This window comes from Aristolochia californica, unplaced genomic scaffold, assembly GCF_029961685.1.
Source record: "Aristolochia californica isolate CCGP_79_NKW_82.1479 unplaced genomic scaffold, dmAriCali1.0.hap1 SCAF_16, whole genome shotgun sequence".
Lineage (NCBI taxonomy): Eukaryota > Viridiplantae > Streptophyta > Magnoliopsida > Piperales > Aristolochiaceae > Aristolochia > Aristolochia californica.
Genome location: NW_027181837.1, coordinates 19959711 through 19980367, shown reverse-complemented (window position 1 = coordinate 19980367; position 20657 = coordinate 19959711). Strand labels below are relative to the sequence as shown.

General features: G+C 37.8%; 1 protein-coding gene across 4 annotated transcripts; it reads left to right on the top strand.

Annotated features, from left to right (window-relative positions):
* Positions 1–1035: 1035 nt before the first annotated feature.
* On the top strand, positions 1036–20509 carry LOC137953956 (187-kDa microtubule-associated protein AIR9-like). Of its 4 annotated transcripts, none has more exons than XM_068801530.1 (38): positions 1036–1163; positions 2013–2864; positions 3621–3692; positions 4117–4182; positions 4627–4698; positions 5526–5591; positions 5676–5738; positions 5819–5884; positions 6200–6299; positions 6460–6561; positions 7270–7502; positions 7591–7705; positions 8764–8884; positions 9022–9197; positions 9325–9460; positions 11789–11889; positions 11989–12036; positions 12340–12524; positions 12705–12822; positions 13629–13756; positions 14524–14692; positions 15042–15160; positions 15338–15506; positions 15807–15891; positions 15986–16059; positions 16145–16264; positions 16538–16733; positions 16837–16958; positions 17060–17267; positions 17577–17650; positions 17890–18028; positions 18140–18321; positions 18409–18564; positions 18674–18805; positions 18894–18952; positions 19818–19850; positions 19970–20101; positions 20202–20509. In XM_068801530.1, exons 2-38 carry the CDS (start codon positions 2031–2033, stop codon positions 20376–20378), a joined length of 5148 nt encoding a protein of 1715 aa, XP_068657631.1. In that variant the 5' UTR covers positions 1036–1163; positions 2013–2030; the 3' UTR covers positions 20379–20509. The 4 variants fall into 4 exon arrangements, with proteins under 4 accessions (XP_068657631.1, XP_068657633.1, XP_068657629.1 ...); XM_068801532.1 differs by having other exon boundaries at positions 1036–1189; positions 16550–16733; XM_068801528.1 differs by having other exon boundaries at positions 1036–1189.
* The last annotated feature ends 148 nt before the right edge of the window (positions 20510–20657 follow it).

Here is a 20657-nt window from a genome sequence, read left to right as displayed (position 1 = left end):
TACATCTATTGTTGTCTATTAAATAAAAAATCAACCCTATTAAGACATCTCACCTTCTAAGAAGTAATATCAACTTTTTTTTTGTTAGAAAAGTTAGGATATTTGACAAGAGTGTGTGACACATGTTGGTACTATTTGTTCCATCTAAGACAAATTGGGAGACACATAGTGGGGCCTGTATTGCATAAAATAATTTATCGGTTAGCCCCCACTCAAAAGCTAGGTCTTAAACTTTTTTGTAGTATGATTCTTGTCGTCTTTTTTTGTATTTATTGAACTGTTACCTACTATTCCTTCTATTTATAAGGCAAATTTTGTTGGGTTAGTAAGGTGATCGAGTTTGGTTTAAAACTACAATCGATTTTAATTGGGGTTAAAATATAAAAAAATAATAAAAATATTTACAATTGTCATATTAAAAAAAAAAAAAAATATATTTACACTCTGTGGAATTTTGTTTTCTCCCGTTTGGTGAGGGGTGATTTATGCCTCTAGTAATCACGTTAATATCAAATACTTGTAATAATGTTATATTGTTTTAATTTCTATATTATTAGGACACGTGTCAACCTTAGACGGATAGCACTCACTAAGGGGAGTTTAATAAGCAGTCGGCCTCGAACACGAGAATCCGAGAATAATCTTCCACTTTTTTCAACCACCGTGGAGAAAAGACGGAACTGCACCACGACAGCGCTCGTGGGATGAGCGGCCCGGATCAGCCCAGTACTCAGCTTGGGTGACGGTGGGACCCGCAAAGACCCAATCATTCTTTCGCTGAAGGGGATATTTTCGTCAGGTTCCTGTTAGCCGCTAGCTATCCGCAAAATTATTTTTTATTATATTATTGCTGCTGATATTCCCAGGGAAGGAGTGCTAATAACAGGGAGATTTTATCGTTTTTAGGCTCGGTTGCTTTTTTTGCGTTCGAGTTAGTGGGAAGCAAAGCCCGTAAGATTTTTTGGCCGGGCAAAATTGAGTCATGATTTTTTAAAATTTAAACAATTCAAGAAAGAAAAGGACCGGACGGCGAAAATCGAGCGGGCTGCTGAGCCTGCCGGTGATTCCCAGACCGATTGTCGCCGGCATCGTTTGCTCTCCTCTTCGAGTGCATTGCCGAGGTATCGGCGAACGGAGTGCCGAATGCGTGCGCGAGAGCTCTAGTTACGACGAGCTAGTGCTTACCTCGGTAACATCGAGTTTATTTCTTGTTTTGGTGGTGCGGGAAGGTTGCTGTCCTGTGTAGTACTAGTCGCTGTTATTCTCCGTGTATCTTTGTTAAATGCTTTTGTATGTAGTTGAAGCACCTGCATTTCGTCTCCGATCTTGAGTTGTCCGACACGGTGAGAACTAATTCTGTTGATCCGCTTTCAGTTTAAAACGGAAATGGAGGGGTTTGAGAGGTCTTGGCCTCGTGTTCTCCGTTGAGAGTAATGAATTGCTTAACTTAGGGCGGAAATGTGTCTCGCGTTTAGGAGTCGTCTGTTGGACGTGTTCGTTTTTCTTTCTAATGCGAAAAAAATGCCTGTCATTTTTACGTACCCTGGCCCGTTGGAGAGCTTGGACGACTGTGGGTTTACTAGTTTTGAGTAACTATATGTGGCTTTCTGTTTCTTAGTTCCCTTATAAGGACGGATAAGTTCGAACTCCGATCAGGGCATTTGCCTTCCGGAGTAGAGGGAAAAAGCAGCTGTCTGTTTAATTGAGTCACAGTGATCCTGAAGTGTATTTCTGGTATAGGCAACGAGTCCTGCAGTCTCCATGCCATATCTTTGTTCGGTGGCCCCCATTATTGTCGCCTCTCAGTTCAATTGTCAAGTTTCTGTTTAATATCCTCGAAATTCCTGTGTTGAGATTGGAAAACGGGAATGCTATGCTACTCTTTTATAAATGTTATCATTATTGTTTTAAGATTTGTCTTTAACTTCTGGTTAATATGGAATTTCCTTTGAGGCTTTAAGTTGAAGTGTAGTTTAACGGTTCGTTTATTTTTGTATTTATGATTCTTGCAGTTTTGAAGTGCTCCAGGGATGGAGGATCACTCGGTTAGTTCTGAAGAGCTAGTGAAACAGCAAGTTATGGAATCAGGCAAACAAGTGAATTCAGCCGAAAGAGTTAAAAAAAGTTCAAAGACGTTGAAAACTGGTGGTTCCTCAGTCTCCAGCTCTTCAGTATCAGTTGCTGCAAGCAAAAGAAGAGTAGAGGCCTCAACAGTTTCTGGTTCAAGTGCTAGTACTTTGAAATCTGCAGCAGGCACAAAATCATCTCCAAGCTCAAATGCAACTTCATCACTGACGAGAAGAAACAGCGCTGGGGGGGTGCTGGAGAAGCAAAGAGTAGCGCTTGCAAAACCTGGGACCAATGGTAGTATTGCACAAGCAGATAAACTGGTCACACGCTCTAGGCCCAATTCTGAAGCTAAAACAGATAGTAGAAGAGCATCTCTGCCCTCTAGTTTATCTAAAGCCTCTACTGCAGGAGCTTCTGTGGAAGTGAAGAAACCATCACCTGCTTCAGCCAGTACTGGAAGCTCGGCCACATCTTTGAAATCTGAGATTAGTACGCTAGATTCCACAAAGAAGACCTCCATTAAATCATCAATATCAGTTTCGACTACTAGAAGGATCCCATCTTCTTCTTTGGATAGTAGTGGCAGTAGCAGTCTCAAGAGGATAGTTTCAAAGATCGCTTCCCCTTCAGCTTGCTCTCCATCAGTTACTAGTAGCTTGAAGTTGAGTTCGTTGTCTTCATCAGTAGACAGGGGTTCTTCCTTATCAGGTAGACGGAAGACCTTGACTCCAGACAGTCGAGAGTCTCGTTTTATGATGCTCCCACAGGTGGAGGTCAAAGCTGGAGATGATGTTGTAAGCACTTCAATAGCTACATTTCTTACCAATTGTTCCAATTATTAGAGAGCTGTCTCAGAGTATGGTTTTGTGCAGAATTTGAAATATTTTTTCAGTTTCTTTGGTTTAGCATGAAGAAACTTGGGTTTCTATGTAGTGGCATCTTCGAACCCATACACGCTGCTCTCCATACTTCTGTGTTTGTAAACTTTGTGGACCCTAAACAGTTTAATCCGATGGTTTAGACAAGCAGGAATATGATTTTAATAGTGATGAAAAGCTAGTTTAGCCGTCACAATATTTTTATTAAATGCATACACAAATATGAAATGATGACTCTACTTTTCTGGTAATGGGTATTTTGTCATTTTCCGTTCTTATCTTTTTATCTGGATTGAGCTGTCGCTGAATGGCTACATTTGAGTGTTATTAAAGGAAGTCTTGTGTGAAACCTTGTTGGTGTCAGCTGATCTGCTGTTCTAAGTTCCTCTTGGGTTCTATTTGTCTATTATTTCTTACCTTTTTGGGGACTCGTTATGTGTTCTGTCTTCCTTTCTCAACATAATTACTGGCTTTCAGAAGTGAAAAAAAGACATATATCAGAAAAGAAAAAGAATCTTTATATGTTTCTGCCTTCATGATTACCATGTGCTGTAAGACTTGGGAACCTTAATCATACTTTCTTGAAAATCGCTTATGAGATACTTGCTCTTTATTAAGCTAGTTCTCTTTGGCTGTATTAAGCCACACTGTTTTGCTTCTTGATTGCTTCAGAGGCTGGATTTTAGGGGTCACAGAGTTCGCAGTCTTAAAGCCAGTGGGTTGAACTTGTCGCAAAATTTAGAGGTAAGTAGTCTTATACTGATACCATCTGGCTTGATATTCCTCATGAGTATGATTTTTTCATGTTTAGTTGTCTGGAGTTGTTAGCAAGGCAGGGAGTATGCATTCCCTATATGTTATTTGCTTGACTGACTTTTTTGGGTAATAGGGTCCAGGAAATCTATCAAACCAAATGCTTATTTGAAATAAACTCATCAAAATATGTCAAAACATGCTGTGAAAATACGTGCCCCTTAGGAATTGATTTTTATGCTAGTAACTCATCTTTCTTACAGCTGGTAATACATCTTTACCACCGGTTATCTGGAGGGCAGTCCCTTGTATCATATGTTTTTTTCTTGTTGAAAAAAATTGTTGACTGAATACTATGTGGAAATATTGCCTACTTTTGAGTTTTGATTGAGATAATAGTACTCCTCTGCTGCAGTTTGTTTATCTCAGAGACAATCTCTTGTCTTCCTTGGAGGGAATTGAGATTTTGAAGCGGGTTAAGGTTTGTTATCCAAACTTGTTTCCTACGATACGCTGCATGTATTGCTGTTATTTCTTCTTAGTGGGCTTAGAAACTTGTAAAACTGCAACCAGCATGATCTTGGTGATTGTTATGTGGAGCAGCTGGACTTAGTCTAGACCATACTAAAAGCTCAAATAATGTTTGTCTAGGATATTCTGAAAGAAAAATTATTGATGTGTTACCTTGGAGGAGACATAATGGTCAGATAACCATGGTTCTTTTTTTATTTTTTTGGTAAACCCATATCATGGTCCAGTTGATCAGTACAATATATGTGTTTGTGTCAAATAGTCTCCAGTATTAAACTAATCTTTACAGGAATCTGAAGCTATCTGATGGGTTTATGCATGTTGACATGTAAACTAGTGTTTTTTTTTTTCCCTCTTTTTCTGTAGCTGATAGAACTTTCTGTTTCGTCAACAGGTTCTTGACCTTAGCTTCAATGATTTCAAAGGGGCGGGGTTTGAGCCTCTTGAGAATTGCAAAGCTCTGCAGGTGTCACTCTTGTTTCTTTATGTCCTCAAAAGAACTTTATCATACATGAATATAGCATATGTTTCTTCATATAAATACATGTTTGTATGACCCAACACACATATACATCAGTTGTTAGATCTTTTAGGTGTTTTATGATACTTAGTCATAGGGCTCAAACAACGCCATCCTTTTGAAGTCACAACTATTAAGCTCTTGCAGCCCCCCAAAAAAGTCTTAATTATTGAGGATCTAAAGTATGGCCATTGAACTATTATGGATCTAAAGGATGCCCATTTTGTGTAGAAACTCTTTCAGTTTCCTCATTAAATAATTGGAGGTCTATATGACTCCAACTTTTATATGGGTCTCTTTGAAAGTAATGCTGCTGCAGTTGCAGAAATTAGATAGGTGGAGGGCCTGAGTTTTGATTTGGTGAGAAGTGAGAAGTGAGAAGAGGAGATTCTAAAGTCTAGAGGAAGAAGCTGAAAAATTTGAGAAGGCTGTGTCATAAATGAGGCAACTGAGATGCTCCCATCTGCTATGCGAGATAAATTCAGCTTTCCACTTTAAGATGGAATTAAACGTGGATGGTTTGAGGGGTATTTAGTTGATGCATGGGGTGAGCAGCTCCATTAGCCCTTGCTTTTGATGTCTATAAGTTTGACAGGTTTTAGCACCATTACAAAACTTGGTTTGCTGTGTGAAATTTAACGTACTTGTTTTGTCCATAATTTGTACCTGGAATCATTAACAGATCGCCCAGGGTTTGGTTGTATGTTTGTAGATATGTATATCCACAAGTTGAACATTGTAAACTTATTTATTTATTTGTGTTATCTATGCAGCAACTCTATCTTGCTGGGAATCAAATCACCTCACTTATGAGTCTTCCTGAGTTACCCAATTTGGAGGTATGGTTAAGCTGCTATTTTTAATGTCAGTGCCCGACATCAAACTCTGTATCATAGTCTAAGAACTGTCTCACTTCGTTTCAGTTTTTATCAGTTGCTCAAAACAGATTAAAATCCCTTTCCATGGCGAGTCAGCCTCGATTGCAGGTTTGGTGGTATCAAATTTTTATCAAGCATTTGTTACCCAATCTATTGAATTACTTATTGTTCCTCTGGCGTTTATGCAGGTACTAGCTGCCAGCAAAAATAAAATATCAACACTACAGGGTTTCCCACATTTACCAGCTCTTGAGGTTTGCTTTGGTTTCTCTCTCATTTGTTTACTACTTCGTTTCTGTTATGCATTCCAGATTTTCATATAGTAGACAATGCCCTAGGATCTTCAGAAAGGTTTTACTTTTCATGTTATTGTAGTACCTGTCTTCAATTCCTAAGTAGAACATCGAGCTCACCCTGCTGATATACATGTTTTATGATAATGATATAACTTCTGTCTGCATGTATATTGCTCTACTCTGTCATATAATGGCTTTATGCCTCAGTGTTGTAAATTGACTTCATTTTGTTCAGATTGATGGACTTTTTAACGGTCATATTATGTGGTGCAGCATTTGCGAGTGGAAGAAAATCCAATACTGAAGATGCCTCACTTAGAAGCAGCATGCACATTACTTGCAGGCCCTACTTTTAAAAAATTCAATGACAAAGGTATGTTATAATTGATTCCACGAGGTAGGAGTATTGTTCTTTTACTAAACAAACACTTGCTAAGCTGTTTTGTTTGGTTATTATGTAATTGTTTTATTAATTCATTGAGTTTGTTGGTGCATATGAACTAATTTCTTGTATATATTATTTACCCATGTAGATCTTTCTCGTGATGAGGTAGAAATTGCAAAACGTTACCCTGCTCACACAGCTTTATGCATTAGAGATGGTTGGGAGTTTTGCCGTCCAGAGCTAGCTGTAGGTGAGACTAGTTTGACTATTTAATAAATGGTGGATATGGTGGCCTTGGGTCTTCTGGAACTACTAAATGCTCAAACAATTGGTGGTTGAGTAAAAACCATATAGTTATCAGTCTCATTCTTGGACTTTATTGCAGCGGAATGCTCTACATGCTTTCTACATTTATTATTTCCTTTTTCCTGATCATCTATCTTCTGAAGGTCATAATCTTGTTGTCACACTATAGGTTTAAGTGGGTTGGGGTGCCATTCCGAGTGAAATAATTACTGGTTGTATATAAACTAAACTGAAACAGGAAACTTTCCTCCATTGTTTTGCTTGTGCTTGGCATTGTTTATCCTACTTCCCCATAAGGTTCCTGTCAGAAGCACCTCTTCTGTCAAGCCATTTTCACTGATTAATTTTATGAAGTTTATGTCTTCTCTAATCTTCTTTTCTCTTTTTGCTTCTGCTTCTCACTACAGTACCTCAGGCTTATGCTGTCTTCTGGAATAGTGGGTTGCATATTCTGTAATAGTTCATAAGTTTTCTAATTACCTGCTTCACCCTACCTTACTATTCAAATTGATATTTCTCATTTCCTGTTTTCCTACATGTTCAGAAATTTCTAAATCAGATTTGATCTTGCTTCTAGTGTCTAGTGTTAAAGAGCTGAATGCTTGTATTTTGTTTGTATATAGCTTTTATTGTTTATTTACTGTTTGGACAGATTCAACTTTCTGCTTTCTTATTGAAAGATGGAAGGATCATTTGCCACCGGGCTATATGCTCAAGGAAGCCTCTGTTGATCAACCATTTGAAGAAGACGTCTGTCGTTGCCACTTCATATTTACAAAGGAACACACAATTGATGGTGATTCGGAATTGGTTCTGAAATTCCAGTGGTTTATTGGGGAGAGAACTCCCACAAATTTTGTGCCTATTGCTGATGCAGTTGGAGAGGTGTGAACATGTAAATTGTACCTGTTATGGAATTAACTTATGTTGATAGCTCTTGTTAATTTTGTGAAAAATTCTTGTTGATATTTAGGTTTACTGGGCAAAGTATGGGGATATTGGAAAGTTCTTGAAAGTTGAATGCACTCCCATAGTGGCAGGGACTGAATACTCCTCTATATTTGCCATTTCTTCACCTGTTTCCCCAGGTAACTATGTTATATTGGGTTAAAAGTTATGCTACTTTCATTAATGTAACCACCCTTGACAGAAATTTTCTCCCTGTTCTACTGAGTTGGAAACTGATGCTGAGATCGAAAGTTATGCTTAATTGGACATACTGATTTCTATTTCCAAAGTGGGTTGATATTATCTAAAATGAGGCCATAGGCTTCTCTACAGAAGAGAAACCTTGTTGAAAATGTAATTGATTTTTCAAATAGAACACTTTACTGGTGCAATGGCACCATAGAGTACAGTTAAGAAGAAAAAGTTCAGAAGGTCACATACCTTGTTGAAAATCTCCTTGGCACCACTGATACCACATTTTGGAAATCCAAGACCTTTTCAAGAATGTTGTTTGTAAGTGGTCTCATGTTCCTAGATCAGCAAATGGTATTGCTGACTCTTTAGCCCATGAGGGGCTTACCCTCCTATCTCTCATTGTAAGGGCCTCTCTTTTGTTGTGTTGTTGTTTGCCTTCGGGCCTTAATGAAATGCCCTTTTCTCAAAAAAAAAAAGTTGCTTCTAGTCTTGAACACCGTTTCCAGTCTGTTGTAGGTTGTCTTTCCCTTAGGGTACATAGGCTAGTCAAGCATGAATTAGCTGAACCTTTCAATCCTATTGTTGAAAAACGAGAACAGGGATATTTTGGTCATTTGACCTTATTGTTATTTATATTTCTTGATGTAATCTTGTTCTACATGTCAAACTATGTCTATGGACCAAATTTCATGTTAAGAAGATACGTAGAATAGGAGATATAGAGAATTAGGGTTTTAAATTTAAGTAAGGGTAATATTATAAATTGTACTCAACCCTGATTATAAACAGAAGCTGGGGGACGTGCAGGTCCCCCAACTTAGTCACTTTCTCAATTTTCTTTTCTCTACTTTCTCTCCCTTTCATTCTTTCTCTTCAACCTTCTTTCTTCTCAGTTTTTTCACTTATATTTTATTTGCTGACTTTGCCCCTTTTTGTAAATAAGTTGTATAATAGTCGTCATTAGTAGTGCTGTTTGGCATCCTTAATTTGTTTTCTGGATCAGGAACTGGATATCCAAAGGTTATCAACCTGAATGTGCACGGGGAACTTGTTGAAGGAAATGTTATCAAGGGCTCTGCTGAGGTTGCATGGTGTGGTGGGACCCCAGGAAAAGGTGTTGCTAGGTGTGTGTGCTTCCATTTTCTCATCAATTTAAATTTCAAGGACATACTGTATCACTTGAAATCTTTACATATTTGATCAGCCTCTTGTTACTTATTCAAGAAGATAACTATATAATATAGTTTCAAAATATCTCCAGCTGGTTGAGGCGAAGATGGAATAGTAGCCCTGTGGTTATAGTTGGGGCTGAGGAGGAAGAGTACAGTTTGACTTTAGATGATGTTGATTCAAGTTTGGTTTTCATGTACACCCCTGTAACAGAGGAGGGTGCTAAAGGAGAACCCCATTATGCAATGATGGATTTTGTAAAAGCAGGTTGAACTTCATCAATATCTGTAGTATGTTGAAAGTTGCTGACTGTTATGCATGGAATCTGATAGCACCAGAGGAGTGTAGTTTCCTATGATCATTTTAATGGTTAATATTGGTATTTTATTCCCAGCTCCTCCATCTGTCTGTAATGTACGGATCTTAGGAGATATTATTGAAGGGAGTACTATCAAAGGTGTTGGTGATTACTTTGGTGGGAGGGAAGGCCCTAGCAAGTTTGAATGGTTACGTGAGAACAAGGAGTCTAGGTCTGTTTTCTTACTTCTTTTCAAGCTTAGATTGAGTGCATTTCATTGTCACTCTCTAGAAAAATGCTACTGTCTCTTTTCTATTTCTTCAAATCCCAATAGTTTAATCTTGCATATTGAGTACTCTCCTTGCATCAGATAACATTTGTTTGCATAGAATTGGAAAATGACTCTCTGCTTGTATTATGTCTTGTTTTTATTGAATGCAGGATTTGGTTTCATGCACTAAAAGTTCCGACTTCATCTTATTTATATGGTTGAACCTTCTAAAATAGTTTCTTCCCTGATGCACAAATATAAGCCGCAACTGGGTAGAATCCATAACTTTATTTTGTACTTCTATATGATGCCTTGTTGAATGGTGCTGGCATTGATGATTGTATCTTTTTTTGAGTGATTGTATCTTGATGAATGCTTGTGTAACATCAAACTTTTTACCAATGTTGCTTTGAATGTTTCTAAGAATATTATGGTAGGATAGTTATGGGCTGGTTGAATATATGGTAGAATATTATGTCCTATTGGACTGATTGACACCAAATTAACTGGATGTATATCTTTTTATTTGGGGTGGGGGATCTGGTGACCTATTGATCCTGATAAGGTTAGAATAATACAGGTGGAGGAATCATCACTGTTCTAGTCATAGGGCACGGGTCTGAATGAGTATGATGTCAGTATAATTAGTTACATGTGTACGCGATACACATCCTATATACTTGAAATACATTTAGTATTTTCTGTAGTTTGTTGCTGTAGGAGTTTCATGACTAGCCAGTGTTATAAAACCGCACCGGACCGGTTAAACCAGACCTGGTCCCTTGTACAGGTTGTAGGGGTAAAAGACCCAAGGAAAACAAAAACCGGCTGACCCAGCCGGGTTTGGTATTTCAACCGGTGAACTGGCTGACCCGGCTGGTTTAGCGGTTTAACTAGTGGATCAGCTGGGTCATGCACGCAGAGGTTTTGAAGGGGGAGTGGGGTATGATCACCGCCCATGGAGGAGGAGCTCTGTCCATCTCAGAATTATAGAGGAGGGGTGTGGAGCCCTGCCCCTCTCCCCTTCCTCTACTGGAGCCCTCCTCTCCAGTATGTGGCAAAATGAAACACGATCAAGGGAAGAAATAACTTCCCCTGATTGATTTTTTAATTTTATTTTTATAACTTATGTCATGATGATGTCATTTGGGTCAACAAATGGTCAAACCTGGTTGAACCTGACCCAGTAACCTCTCCAGTATGCAGCAAAATGGAACACGATCAAGGGAAGAAAAAACTTCCCCTGATTGATTTTTTAATTTTATTTTTATAATTTATATCATGATGATGTTATCTGGGTAACAAATGGTCAAACCTTGTTGAACCTGATGCAGTAACCTATCCTTGTCGATTTTTATAACATTGTAACTAGAAGATCCTTGGTATGTTTTATTATATTAAAATAAATTTAAAACCATTCTTTGGAAGTAAATAATTTAGAAAAAGTGAAAGCATCCTAAATAACTTATTAAAGTTGGGTCCTGGCCCAACTTTGTATCATTCTCATTTTTTTGCAATAAAAGCCTTCTCATTTTTCTATTACTTATCTATGAGGGACAATTTCCGGTGACACTCTCTTGTCTCCAGTCTTTTACAATTGGACAATGGGCTTGAGATGTGACAACACAAATAAGATACAAACTAAATGGGGCACAAATTGGGCCCAACAAGGCATACATCCTACTTTGGCTCATGTTAAATTGGGTCTAGGTTCAATTTAAAATGGCTAGTAAATTTTGGAGGTCATTTCCTAACTAATAACATTAGAGTTTTCTTATTACTTATCCATGTGAAACTGTTTCCACTAACATACTAAGATGGTGATGGTAATTAAAAGTTATTTTGGGAGCATAACTGTGTATCAGTGAACTGGTAATCTCAGTACAAGAACAATAAGATTGAAAGAAATTAAAACTATTCTTGTGACATCCTTAACTCTCCTCTGATTTTTTTAACCAGTTGTTTGCAAGTATATGTCCCAATGCCAAATTAGGCTCCAGACCTATCAAAATTACCATTAAAAAAATTATAAAAAATTTGAAACATAATATCTGTATCTAATTGCAAAAAGTGAAAATTTAAAAGCATTAAATTTTTTTTTCTCATTCTTTTTTCTCTATGTCATTTGTGCCTCAGTTTATTTTCACTCTTATAGGAAATAGAAGACTAGTTCTCTGAGAGAGAATATTTCATGAGAAACAATGATACTGTTTAACACTGAAGAGTGGACAGTCCTCAACTCTTTGATGCTGTAATTTCACTGATTTTATTTTTTTGGGGGTGTGGCAGTGAGTTTGTGTTGGTGTCAACTGGAACTGCTGAGTATGCGCTGACTAAAGAGGATGTAGGCAGACGACTGGCCTTTGTGTATATTCCCATCAATTTTGAAGGTACTGAGATCCTTGTTCAGTTTACTGAGAAGCCATTTCTCTCTCTTAGTGGCAAAGGTAATAGTTGTTATTATAGTCTGAGGTTTTGACTTGTTCCAGGGCAGGAAGGAGAATCCGTTTCAACTGTTACTGATGTTGTGTTGCGAGGTACTAGTTACATGATACTCACAATGGTGAATTTCAGTAATAACCATCTTTAGATTGAGAATATTGTTTTCCTTTCCAGCTGGTGACTGAAACTTTTTTGTAACATATGGCACCTTTAAATCTGTTATTTCTTCTCCATTTGTTGGAGATCTTTGTCCAAGATTGCTGTTTTTGTTAGATAAACATGTGGCATCATTCAGCATACTCCCTGCCAATTTTTAATGTCTATGTTCTAACGATTGGATTATGTTGAGTGGTTTAATCTTGTCTTATTGTTTTGGTTTGTCTCCATCCCAATTTCAGCTCCACCTAAAGTAACTAATTTGAAGATAGTTGGAGACTTGAGGGAAGGGGGCAAAGTGAATGTAAGTGCTAATCTCACTGGAGGATCAGAAGGTTCTAGTAGAGTTCAATGGTTTAAAACTAGAGTCTCAAATCTGGAAGGTGAAAATGGTCTTGAAGCCTTAACTGCATCCAAAATAGCAAAGGTGAGGATCTTCCATACTTCTGTTTTTTGTCAGGAGAATTCTCAGGGGTGCCTCATCCTCAACTTGTAAACTCCCTTTTTCAGACAGTGTACTCATTGTTGCTCTTGTGGATTTCTTCATAAAGCTTGTTCTAAGCCTCTGATCTTCCAGTAAATTGATCGATCCTTGGCTTTTGCACAGGCATTCCGTATTCCATTAAGTGCAGCTGACTATTACATTGTTGTAAAGTTTACTCCTATGGCTCCAGATGGTGAATCTGGTGAGCAAGCATTTGCTATCTCAGAGAAAACAGTTGAAAGTAAGTGGAATCCTTGGGTTTGGAATTTGTTGATGATGCCCATGTATGAACACAATGATCAAGAAACAGAACAAATTTTACCTGCAAATGGTACTGTGCACATAATGATCCCACCAATTGTGTCAGTACATTATCCTATTGTCATTTGCAATGGCTTTGAGTTATGATTGTCAATCGTTTCTTTGTGAAAAATGAGTTACGTCCTAAAATCTTGTCTTTCACTTTTATCTGTTGAGAGTTTGGAAGTTGTAGCTTTGGAAGGAAACAGCGGGTGGCTCATGAATCAAATTTCTAGTGGATGGATTAACTGATGGATCTTTTGTGTACATCAATTGAAGTTCCTATTAAACAATATTATATTGTTCTTGAAGGGCATAAAAACTATCTTTTCTAGTTGGGATTTTTTATTCCAATAAATTAACTGGTATGGTGTATGTTGACTGATAGTTCCACTAAAGGATGACACATTAAATTATTCTTGGAGGATAGAAAAATATTCTCTTTTTTAGATTTATTTTAATTGGTTTTAGTTGTGGACGTAGCAAACTTTTCTTTTGTTTTTTGAAAGTTTATTTAACTTGGTTTTAGTGATATACAGTTGACATTATCCGTTACTGTGACATGAATAAATTGGCATTGCAACCTTTTGTGCCAAATCACAAACAAGTTTTTATCCTGAAGTAAATGTTTTTGCTTGAAACCTGTAAAGGTCTCAGGCAAGATATTGTTACCTTTGTGTAGAAATGTTAGACCAACCAACACTTGCTGCTTTCCTCTATACTGATTATCTCTTTATCTCTTGGCAGCTTTACCCCCGAGCTTAAATTTCTTATCTGTCACTGGTGATTACTCAGAGGGTGAAATGTTGACAGCATCATATGGGTACATCGGGGGCCATGAAGGAAAAAGTCTCTATAATTGGTATCTTCATGAGGTATTTATGTTGCTGAAAGAATCACTTTATCTATGCTTCTGCAGCATTGAATTCGGAATCAACTGTCTTGTCACTAGGGTTTCATGTGGCAAATTTTCTAAGTATTTGTATGAATGTAAATGCCTCTATATTTGTTAGTCATTTCAAATTAAAACAGTGACGGATCCAATTGTCTGCATTCTGTTTAAGTGCCTTTTGCAATTTATTGTTGAAGTTTGTTGTGGCGGACACCTATTTAATGAAGTGGTCATCACTAGTTCAACATAGTTGAATACATCCAGGCAAAATTCTCCAACAGTAATGCTGATTAGCAAAAAATCTTTTCATGTCATAAAGAGTATGGGTCTTTCGCTAATCTTTGCAGTCATAAAAATATAAGAAATTTATTTTTTTCTACAAAAGTAAATTGGTGCTATCAAGTAAAAAGACTAGTTTGTTTTCCTCAATGTAGAAGAATTATCAAAAGGCATTAGCAGATTTCATCACCAATGTGCTTAAAAAAATGTAATTTAGTTTGAAGGACTAACATGACGTGGATTTAAATGTCTAAAATGGATCTAGCACATGATGGGATCAGGATAGAGTAGTTGGGCGAAGACTTTGGTGACATTTGTGATACTGCACATTAGCTGTCTGATATGCTCACAAGTATACATTGGTTTAAGTTTATGTGGTTCACTTGATTTAGCCTCAGGTAGCTCCTCCGATCTAGTTTTGGCACACTGTGCAGTGTACTTGCAATATTCTTATGATATGGTGTTGTGCAGGGTGAAAATGAAATAGGTGTTCAAATACCTGAGGCATCTGGCCTTCTTCAATACCGCATCACTAAAGAGGCTATAGGCAAGTTTGTTTCATTTAAATGCATTCCTGTACGAGATGATGGAGCTGTTGGTGAACCAAGAACTTGCTTGGGACAGGAGCATGTTCGTCCTGGTGATTACATTTCCTTTCACAATACAAAAATACTGTTTGAGTCTTTAAACTTTTTTTTTCTTTGTGATTTTACCTGGGTGTGGTAGATCAGGTTCAACACACAGTAGTATGGTGCTTTTGCAAGATGATTTTTGCAGTAGTAAAATCATGCAGTAAAAGGAATTAGAAATGACAGTTCTTAGTGGATACTGGTAGTACAAACAGAATATTCTCTGACAGGTTTTGAGTGTAATATGAGGCTGTTTAATGTGTCACTTTGAATATTAATAACTAATTAGAAATGGGGTGGGATTCCAATTCTGGTGATCTGCTCTAATACTTCTGCTAATTATATAAAACCGCCTTGCAGGAAGCCCAAGGTTGCTTTCCCTGCAGATTGTGGGAGAGGAAATTGAAGCATCTGTGTTGAATGTTTACAAGAAATATTGGGGAGGAGAGGAAGGAGATTCAGTTTCCTGTTGGTTTGTGGTATGGGGATTTGTGCTTATCAGCTATGAGTGGTCTAACTAGTTTTAAATGGTTAATATTTGTGGAATAGTAAAAATCACTTGGTTGTTAATAATTTCATGGTTTACTGAATTACTGAGCACCAGTCCTTTTAATTAAGTTTTCATTTGGTAGATAAAATCAGTTTCATGATTACAGACCAGTCCTGATGGAACAGTCAGAGAAATTAAAAGTGCATCAGCTGTCTCATATACCCCTTCAAAGGATGATATCGGCTGTTTTATATCTGTTTCATGTGAACCTGTTAGAAGTGATTGGGCTCGTGGACCTGCTGTTATTTCTGAGAAAGTGGGACCTATTTTACCTGGTATGCATTGGAAATTCTTGTGAAATTAACAAAACTTTTATTGCAAGAAATTTCTTTGGACCATTGTTCTCCATATTGTTATCAGCTACCGAGTGCCTGATGTGTACGCCGATAATGACGTCTCAGTATCGGTCTCCTCAATTACTATTGCATCGCAGGTGATACAGTGAATCATGCCGCAGATTCACTTGGCCTAATCAGTCTCTGACGAGAAATTTGGTCAGGCTCAGAGGATAATTTTCTTTGGAAAAAGTTCAAATTGTTTGTAACTAGGAAGTTTTCTTTGTGGTGCACCTGCAGGACCCCCGACTTGCCTGTCTCTTGAATTGCATGGGTCAATGATGGAAGGACAGCATCTAGGCTTTATTGCTACATATAGTGGAGGGTGAGACTCTGCACTTATCTTTATATTTGACATCTTTATTTATATTTTGTTCCCTAATTGTCTGTATCTGAAGTTAATCTTCTTTATCTCTCAGTGAGATAGGCAATTGTATCTATGAGTGGTATCGGGTGAAGGGGAGGGGGTTGAAGGACAAAATAAGTGGTAACGGTGAGTAGATAATTTTCAAGTACCTCTTCATGAATCAATTTTAGCCTTTTTGACTAAACTAATAATGGAAAATCTCTATTTGCAGAGTTTCTTGATTTAGCTTTAGAAGATGTGGGAAAGCGTATTGAGCTTGTCTACATACCCATGCGAAAAGATGGATTAAGAGGAAAAGAGAAGAGCATTGTGTCAGATGTCATTAGTCCTGGTGAATGGTGCTTTTATTCTATATTTTGAGTTATTATTATTGTTATTATTATATGTTTACAGCGAGTTGTTGTGTGTACTATACTTTCTCTCTATTAATTGCTTTTGTTTAGGATGAGTTGACACTTGTAGCTTGGGTACATAAACTTGTCTAGGGCTGAACTGTATTTCTCTTTGGCAATCTGTTAGGAAAAAGAGAGCAAATCGACTAAAGAACTGTTGGTTTTACATGTATTCATCCATTTTGTATCCCTCATTCAATTTCTTTCAACAGCAAATCCTGTAGGTCTTGAACTCCTCATTCCAGACTGCAGTGAGGATAAGGAAGTGGTTCCTCAGAAATCTTATTATGGTGGGCAGGAAGGTCCTGGAACATTTACATGGTACAGGACCAATAGGAAGCTGCAGGGATCTGAATTAAGGAACATATCAGATGAATGCCAAAAAACAGTTGTTCTTGGGAAAACACCGTAAGTTTAACATCTCCTGGTTGGTTATGATATTCAATCTTGTCAGTAGTGGTAATTCTCCTCAAACTGCCCATTTTTACTGTATGTTGGGTAATTGAGACAGAACATACACACCATCACTCGAAGATGTGGGATCTTATATTGTGCTGTATTGGGTGCCGACACGTGCTGATGGGGTATGTGGGGATCCACTTGTTACAATTAGCAATAACCCAGTTGCTGCAGGTATGTCAAAAATGTTTTGACAGGTTCTCTACTTTACTAGGATTCTTCTTGATTACTTGGATTTCTCTAACGTTACTGTGAATTGTAAATATAAAAAACAGCTCTTCCTGTAGTTTCCAATGTTCATGTGAAGGAGTTGTCTGCTGGTATATATTGTGGAGAAGGGCAATATTATGGTGGATATGAAGGATCTAGCCTATTTAGCTGGTACAGAGAAACTAATGAAGGAACAATAAACCTCATAAATGGAGCTAATTCAACTACCTATGAAGTTTCTGATTCTGACTACAATTGCCGCTTATTGTTTGGGTAACTTTCTAGTCTTGCATGTCTCTGTCAAGTTGCTTACTGATGCTTTACTCATGTGGTATAGAATACTAGTGGTACCAAAGTAAAGGTCGACCTGTCTTTATTTGTCCATGCTGCCTCCACTATGAACTGCTATGAGGGAATAATTAGCTTCATAGTAATTTTCCTCTCTTTCTCTCATGGATGGCCTGCTCTTTGATGTTCCTGGTGTTTCTTTTATTTTTTACAATTGATTTATTCAGTTACTTGTTGTGCCATATGTATATATTTCAAGTTCCCAAATGAACCTTGTTAAAATATTTCCTGTAGTTATACACCCATTCGCTCGGATTCTGTTGTGGGAGAACTCAGATTGTCTGAACCTACTGATATCGTCCTTCCAGGTAAACATATATATATTCTGGATTAGGGACCCTGACTCCATCAAATTTGCCTTCTCTTTGAAGTTACTCTTTGAGTTGAAACAGAATTTTTTCACTGATGTTAGTTGCCAAAAAGGCTGGCTTAGTCTGTAAACTACATAGCCTGATAAAGTTTTCTATTTACAAGTACAGGATATTGTTTGAAAGATGAGCTGAAAGGTATAGGTGGTCTCTAATCATATGCTTGTCTTTTCCCGTAGAGCTTCCAAAAATTCAGATGCTTACTTTAACTGGCAAAGCAATTGAAGGCGATATACTTGCTGCTGTGGAAGTGATCCCAAATAGTGTGACTCAGCAACATGTATGGCAAAACTATAAGAAAGATGTTCAGTACCAATGGTACAGGGCTTTACTTCTCCTTCATGTCTGCTTCTTTGTCTCATTTATTCTTGATTGAATTTTGTTACTTATCATCTTTTCATATGGCTGTTGTAAATTTTAATTCTGCAGGTTCATATCCTTAGAAGACACAGAGAATCAATCCTTTGAGCCATTGCCCTCACAGCGTTCCTGCTCGTATAAGATGCGGCTGGAGGATATTGGTCGATGCTTGAGGTGTGAATGCATCGTCACTGATGTTTTTGGAAGGTCAAGTGGACCAGCATCAGCTGTAACCTCTCCTATTTTACCAGGTCTAACTGAAGCAATTGATTGTCTATTCTAATTGTGCATGTCACATGATGATATTACATTCTGACTATGACAATTTCTGCTTTCAGGGATTCCAAAGATTGATAAACTGGAAATTGAGGGCAGAGGTTTTCACACAAATTTATATGCTGTTCGTGGCATTTACCGTGGTGGAAAAGAAGGTAAAAGCCAGATTCAGTGGCTTAGGTCAATGGTTGGAAGTCCTGATCTTATCTCAATACCAGGTTGGTACTAGTGCGCAAAAACTGTCAGTAGTGATCTCGGACATTATGCCAGTGTTGTGGCTCCTTGAATGTAAGGACGTTTCACCAAAGAAAGTGTCCTGTGCTACAGGTGAGATAGGGAGGATGTACGAAGCTAACGTTGATGATGTGGGGTATAGGCTGGTGGCGATCTACACTCCAGTTAGAGAGGATGGAGTTGAGGGGCAACCTGTCTCTGCATCCACGGAACCCATTGCAGTTGGTACATTTAGAATTATCCCTCTCTCTTTCTTTCTCTCTCTCCCTTCAGATTTCAATTTTGACTTCAGTTTCTTTTTCACTATTTGCAGAACCTGATGTCCATAAAGAAGTGAAACAAAAATTGGAGCTTGGAGCTGTGAAGTTTGAGGTAATATCTATTGAATTTATAGAGATCTTCCTCTGAAGTCAGATGAAGACGTCATCTATATTATCCTTTCTTGGTGTTAATGAACATGCAAATGCCAGGGTCCTTGTCATGTCCGAAATACCTAGTGGGAAAAAAATGCTTCATGATGATTCTTCTTCCATCCTAATCAAGGAGTTGAGTTTTAATGTAACATAGTTTTGTCAAGTACAAACAAATACATCAGTGAATTCTCCGCAGAATAGAAGATTTCAAATTTGTCATAATGATGGGGTTAAACATTTGTTGTTGCCCACGCAGGAGTGGAAAAAGTTCAAAGGTGTTAACTGCAGGGCACCATGAGTTGGAATTCGTTCCTGTAGCAGGGTTCCTAAAATCTGTATTGATTCAACTGAGACGGTTGTCTCCACAGAGTCGAGTGACCCATCTTAGAGCCCAAAAATGCGATGGGGTCAAACCGAGTCAAACTGGAATGGTCGAAGTCATATCTGAATCAAACTGAATCTGATTGAATTTGACCAATTCTTGGGTAAAATGGGGTCCCACCAGGTCAGATCCCCCACCAGCCCCAAATTTGATTTGACTCATCCAAGTCATGAGTCAGTTTGGCAAGATGCAGAACCACAAAGATAATTGTCTGCATCGTGGTGTTTGAGTCAGTTCCCAACTGCAGGTTGAACATAATGATCTGCATCACTTGCTAAGATTAAAGGCATGAGGCCGCGACTAATGAAGATGATCAAATTGATAATGTAGTATGTTATTAGTTTCCTTTTTCTCTCTGTTAACTTTTCATCTGTGACTGATGGTGTACCATTAGACTTTCTACTTCTAACATACGTATATGTTTCACTTTTTTTGTAAGCAGACATTATGTGATCGAGACCGCTCACTGAAAAAGGTTCTGCCTGCTTCCTGGCTATCTATATCTCTTTTAATACTATCAAATGAGAATTAAAGAAAAAAGACGTTTTGAAATGAAAACCTATGACAATGCACTCTCCTTGTGTGTCTCTACAGGCTCCAGGATCAGGCAGTTTGGAAAGAAGAATTCTTGAAGTCAACAGAAAAAGAGTTAAGGTTATCAAACCTGGTTCAAAGACTTCTTTTCCAGCTACCGAAATTCGTGGATCTTACACTCCTCCATTCCATGTAAGCTTACTCTAGATAAGTCTTGAAGAGGTTCTGTCATTCTGATTGATTAGAGCAGGCTCTGGTGGCGTTGCCAAATAATATATTAATGCTTTGACAGGTGAAACTATTTCGAAATGATCAGCATAGGTTGAAGATTGTCGTTGATAGTGAGAATGAAGTGGATTTGATGGTCCAAACAAGACATATGCGAGATGTTATTGTTCTCGTGATTAGGGGCTTTGCACAAAGGTTCAACAGTACCTCCCTCAATTCTCTCCTGAATATAGAAACATAGAAAAGAGGAGATAGTAACATGAAGCTTGTAGGTAGTTGTGATTAATTATTATTTTATGATTTTGTTTTTTTTATGTTGGGTTCTACTAATCAGGATCCATGATAAACTATGATAGCTGTGGGTGATTCATATCTTGTATTGTTCAAAGAAATAGCATTAAAAAGAATTAGGATTCATTAACCCCAAAGGAAAACCTCAACCTAATAATATTTACAAAACACGATCAACCGAAAGAGAAAATCCTAGTGTCCAAAGTCTAAATCTTGGAAACGCACAAAT